This window comes from Castor canadensis, chromosome 16, assembly GCF_047511655.1.
Source record: "Castor canadensis chromosome 16, mCasCan1.hap1v2, whole genome shotgun sequence".
Classification (NCBI taxonomy): Eukaryota; Metazoa; Chordata; class Mammalia; order Rodentia; family Castoridae; genus Castor; species Castor canadensis.
This window is the reverse complement of record NC_133401.1, coordinates 38,167,442-38,172,694: the sequence shown is the minus strand read 5'-3', so window position 1 is coordinate 38,172,694 and position 5,253 is coordinate 38,167,442. Positions and strand designations below refer to the sequence as shown.

Here is a 5,253-nt window from a genome sequence, read left to right as displayed (position 1 = left end):
TGGCTTTGGAGGCTCAACAGAAGAAAATCATAGCCTCACCCAACAGCAAAAGTGGCCCTGCATGGGGTCCATTCTGCTCTGTGCTCTTGCCAGCAAGAGAGGAGAGGAAAAATCCACAGAGGCCAACAGACGCCTGGCTCCAGCACCAGACTGTGCCATACCACTGTGATGTTTATATTAAACATTTTTCTCCTTGAAAAATTTGGGTAAAGGAAGGTATAATGAATGCCCTTGGTAAAAAGAAAAATTCGGATAAATCAAGCCGGTATGCAGTGAAAAAGACAGCAGCTGTAACATTCTATGATTCAACACAAGAAGTATGTGGAGGTCCTCAGCTGAAAAATAAGTAGAATAAACAAATGAAGGAATTTTTTCATTTGTCTTGCTCTCTCTTTTAGGATACAGGATGAGTGGTGCTGTTTGTCTTCCATCAGTGTTCAAAGGAAGGCAGAAAAAGCCCTTAATAAACAAAACCAAAAACAACCCTCCACAAAGTACCCAGTTCCTGAACTTCTAGAAGAATCCAGGCGTATGAGTGAACACGTAAGATTAGGGTGGCAATGCAGAAGTGGCCTCTGGTTATACAATTCACAGAGCAAAGACCAAGGTGGCCGGTAAAACCCTTCCCCCAGCAGAGGGGAAGAAGCAGCAGAATGTTCTTGACTCTGAACCCCAGCTGGGTGGCGCAATGTTCGTGTGTGTGTGTGTGTGTGTGTGTGTGTGTGTGTGTGTGTCTGTCCAGCTCGGCGGGACACTGCTGCGCCGAGCGGTACCTGGAGCCCAGGGCGCGGACAGGACAGGGGTCTTTCCGTTAGGGAGCAGGGTCCCGCACCCGCCTCAAGCGCCCAAGGGACTGAATTGAGAAAACAACCTGTGTTAGGTGACGATCAGGGAGTGGCGAGTGGGGCCAGATGGCTTCTGTTCCTTTGGAGCCCACAGATCAGGAAAGTAGGTGCTCCATCAGCATGAATTTATGTAATGAGAGAGATGGAGAAGCTGGATGTGAAGCCAAATGACAAAAACGTGCCTAGCGGCCCCTGCGGGGCGCTCTTGAGCCACGCTACAGGTCGCCCTGGTCCCCTTCAAATGCTCACCCCTGCCATCCACACCCGACCTTGCGACCCTCACCCCCGTATCCCCAGTCTCTTGACTCTTCCTTGGCTCCAACTCTTGCAGCGATCACCTGGGTAGGAATAACACTTTTTCCCCTGAGGGTTTGATTGGAGGTATATTCCTTGTTCAGTGTAAAAATTTTTGAGCACATTAGAGAAAAGTCTGGGAAACAGAAGATGCCTGAGCCTCCACTCACTTCAGCCCTTCTTGGTAGAAGCGACACGAACATGGACAGAGTAGTTCACTTTTCTCCGACCAAGATCCAAGGCTCTTCTCTGCCGCGCCCTTTCCTCCCCCACCCCGGCAATGTGACACTGGGCAAGTCAGTCACTTCTCCTTGGGGACCTCAATTTCCCGATTGTTAACGAGGAGGAAATATGAGAAAGGGGCCCAAGTGTTTGCAAATTTGTGGCAGGCCCTTTCCGATCGTGTCGTGGGCAACGGGGGGCTCAAGACAGGGAATCGGCGCGGGCCGGTAGCACACGGCGCGCTCCCCGACCGCTCGCGTCCCGAAGGTCAGCCCTGGGCTGGCAGCGCACCCTCCTCCGGGCTGGCCTCGGAGGGCGGCGCGAGCCGGACAGCAGGGCGGGGGCCGGGACGCGAGCCAACACGCGGCGAGCTGCCAGGGCTTGGAGGCCGATGACGTCTTTGCCTCTGGCTTCGGCGGCGCCAGGCGGGGCAGGGCGGGTGACGTCACCGCCCCATCACGTGACCACCATTCAAACAAACAAACCAGCTCCCCCCGCGCTGTGGGCCCGCCCCCCCGGGAGGCCGCATATAATCGCGCTTCCCCGAGCCGAGCGCGCAGCGAAGGACGAACTGGCTGGAGTTTGAGCGCCCAGCCGGAGGGACAGGCAGGGAAGCAGCGAGGAGCCCAGAAGTCCCACACAAACCCCGCTCAGTTCAAGGGCAGGTTTTGATTCGGCGCAGAGCCCCCAGGGTCAGGCTTTTCCTCGAAGGTCGCCGCCCCGCTGTTGGCTTCCGAGCACAGACAAAGCGCCGGAGGGTCGAGCACGCTGGGGGCGCTGAGGCCGGCCATGGTCATGGAGGTTGGCATCCTGGACGCCGGAGGCCTGCGGACGCTGCTGCGGGAGCGAGCGGCTCAGTGCCTGCTGCTGGATTGTCGCTCCTTCTTCGCTTTCAACGCCGGCCACATCGCCGGTTCGGTCAACGTGCGCTTCAGCACCATCGTGCGGCGCCGGGCCAAGGGCGCCATGGGCCTGGAGCACATCGTGCCCAACGCGGAGCTGCGCGGCCGCCTGCTGGCCGGCGCCTACCACGCTGTGGTGCTGCTGGACGAGCGCAGCGCCGCCCTGGACGGCGCCAAGCGCGACGGCACCCTGGCCTTGGCGGCTGGCGCGCTCTGTCGCGAGGCGCGCGCAGCGCAAGTCTTCTTCCTCAAAGGTACGCGCTCGGGGAAGATCGGGGCTGTGCGGGGACCCCTGGCTCTCACCTCCGGGCTGGGGTTGCCCCATCTGGAGCACGTGGGCGCCGGCCTCCCATCTCACCAGACTTGTTGGCATTGTTTGGCTCCAGCAACAAAGACTTGCCTGGGCCTCTGCCATGTAAACTCCTAACCCCTGGTGGGTAGGTGGGGGGAGTTGTCTTGAGGTGTGCTGTTCCGGTGATACTAATGGAAAAAAAAAACCCATGTCTTTGTATTCCAGGAGGATACGAAGCCTTTTCAGCTTCTTGCCCGGAGCTGTGCAGCAAGCAGTCGACCCCTATGGGGCTCAGCCTTCCCCTGAGTACAAGCGTCCCTGACAGCGCAGAATCAGGATGCAGCTCTTGCAGCACGCCGCTTTATGATCAGGTAGGGATCTATGCCAGAGGGAAGGGGGAAGAGCCGGCAGAGGCCTGGAAGACTATAGAGTGACTGCAGCTTTATTTATACTAGAGGAAACACAGGGATTTTACTTATACCATTGCCAGTGGACTTAGTCCCTTGCTTATTTATACTTCATTAGCTTTGACAAGGTCACCCAGTATCTGACATGCACTTTTCCAGCAGGGAGTTTTGTGGGTGTGGGCCCTGGTGTTGACTTTGAGCAAGCTTGACGAGTGTGGGAATTTTCTGGATTTCAGGGTGGCCCAGTGGAGATCCTGCCCTTTCTGTACCTGGGCAGTGCCTATCATGCTTCCCGAAAGGACATGCTGGATGCCTTGGGCATCACCGCCTTGATCAACGTCTCAGCCAATTGTCCTAACCATTTTGAGGGTCACTACCAGTACAAGAGCATCCCCGTGGAGGACAACCACAAGGCCGACATCAGCTCTTGGTTCAACGAGGCAATCGACTTCATAGGTAAATGGAATGGATGCCTGGGACCTCTGCCCACCAGCCTCAATGGCAAGGATGTGAATGAGCTTCATCTGAGTCTTCCTCCAGACATTAATACCAGTCTGGCTTGAGTAACATCCCTGCAAGTCATGGATTTGTTGTCCCTCTTTACAGAATAGCAAACTGAGGCTCAGATAGTTGACTTGTCCAGGATCAGTCTGCTAAGTGGAAATACCCAGTCTGGGTTTAAATTTCTTGTTCTTTGTACAAGTGCCCATGTGGTCTCCCTGAACAGTGTCTTGAGGTGACATTGACCATCTCTGGACAGGACATACATGGCATTTTTTAGATACCCTGTACCTAGGCTTGGGTTGTTCTGAGCTCTCGAGTAACCAGCCGCCCTTTGCTTTTCAGACTCCATCAAGAATGCTGGAGGAAGGGTATTTGTCCATTGCCAGGCGGGCATTTCCCGGTCAGCCACCATCTGCCTCGCTTACCTCATGAGGACTAACCGCGTGAAGCTAGACGAGGCCTTTGAATTTGTGAAGCAGAGGCGCAGTATCATCTCCCCCAACTTCAGCTTCATGGGTCAGCTGCTGCAGTTTGAGTCCCAGGTGCTGGCCCCACACTGCTCAGCCGAGGCTGGGAGCCCAGCCATGGCCGTGCTTGACCGAAGCACCTCCACCACCACGGTCTTCAACTTCCCCGTGTCCATCCCTGTCCACCCCACGAACAGTGCCCTGAGCTACCTTCAGAGCCCCATTACGACCTCTCCCAGCTGCTGAAGGACCGTGGGAGGACTCCAGGCTCCTCGAGGGGACAATGCAATAATATCTCCAGGACCGGCTCATTATTTAATTTCACCCAAGTTCCAAACACACATTTGCTGAACCCAGGCACATTCGGGACCAATATGTGGTGGGCACATCAAACCCCTCTGACAGAACAGGGCAGAAGAGAAAGGACTCAGTTGTGTGAGCCTGTTTTATTTGCTCCTGTGTTTTCTAGAAAGTTCTTTATGCTTGACATACTCACCAGTATTACCATTCCCGACCCATACATGTATGAGACTATACCTTATTTATTTTTGTGTAGGTGGTCTGCCTTCACAAATGTCAGTGTCTACTCCTAGAAGAACCAAATACCTCAATTTTTGTGTTTGAGTACTGTACTGTCTTGTAAATAGAGCCTAAGCAGGTTTGTTTCCAGCACTGATGGAAAACACCAGTGTTGGGGTTTTTTTTAGTTGCCAACAGTTGTATGTTTTGCTGGTTATTTATGATCTGAAATAATATATTTCTTCTTCTAAGAAGACATTTTGTTACATAAGGATGACTTTTTTATACAGCGGAATAAATTATGGCATTTCTATTAATCTCAGAGCTTTGTTTTTTTGGCACCCCCATTTGATCCTTAGGGGGAAGCATTTGGACCAGGGCCCCAGGAGATATGCTGGATCTGATCCCTTGGTCTCATGAGATGACTGGGTTGCAGGTAACATGGATGAATGAGATGAAGTGTGCAATACCAGGTGCTGCAGCCAAGGTGTTAGCATAGAGTCAACTGCTCACCTGTGTCCTTTGTGACCCAGCGATCCCAAGTGTCCCCAGAGTGAGGAAGAAAACACTTCTGCTTACATTGCCTTTTTCATTAAATACCTTCCTGGGATAGTATAAAGTCTCCCTGCCCTTTCTGAGCTGTGCTATAGTTAGGAAGAGGATGAAAGTTTGCCAAAGCACTTGACACAAAAGTGTTCCCTGCCTTCCCCAAGAAACTAAGCCTCTGGCCAGCCACCAGTGGCTCATGCCTGTAATCCCACCTACGTGGGAGGCAGAAATCAGGAGGATCATGGTTCAAGG

At 53.5% G+C, this 5,253-nt stretch overlaps 1 protein-coding gene across 1 annotated transcript; it reads left to right on the top strand.

Annotated features, from left to right (window-relative positions):
* Positions 1-1,899: 1,899 nt before the first annotated feature.
* Positions 1,900-4,769, top strand: Dusp1 (dual specificity phosphatase 1). Its single transcript, XM_020176933.2, has 4 exons — positions 1,900-2,517; positions 2,781-2,926; positions 3,199-3,418; positions 3,809-4,769. The coding sequence occupies exons 1-4, from the start codon at positions 2,151-2,153 to the stop codon at positions 4,177-4,179; spliced, it is 1,104 nt and encodes a 367-aa protein (XP_020032522.1). The 5' UTR covers positions 1,900-2,150; the 3' UTR covers positions 4,180-4,769.
* The last annotated feature ends 484 nt before the right edge of the window (positions 4,770-5,253 follow it).

What these genes read in the sequence shown, in the direction of transcription:
- Dusp1 (XM_020176933.2), top strand. Translation starts at nt 2,151, where the DNA reads ATGGTCATGGAGGTTGGCATCCTGGACGCCGGAGGCCTGCGGACGCTG. An exon ending in GCAAGTCTTCTTCCTCAAAG is followed by an intron (nt 2,518 to 2,780) that starts GTACGCGCTCGG and finishes TTTGTATTCCAG; the next exon opens with GAGGATACGAAGCCTTTTCA. An exon ending in CGAGGCAATCGACTTCATAG is followed by an intron (nt 3,419 to 3,808) that starts GTAAATGGAATG and finishes TTTGCTTTTCAG; the next exon opens with ACTCCATCAAGAATGCTGGA.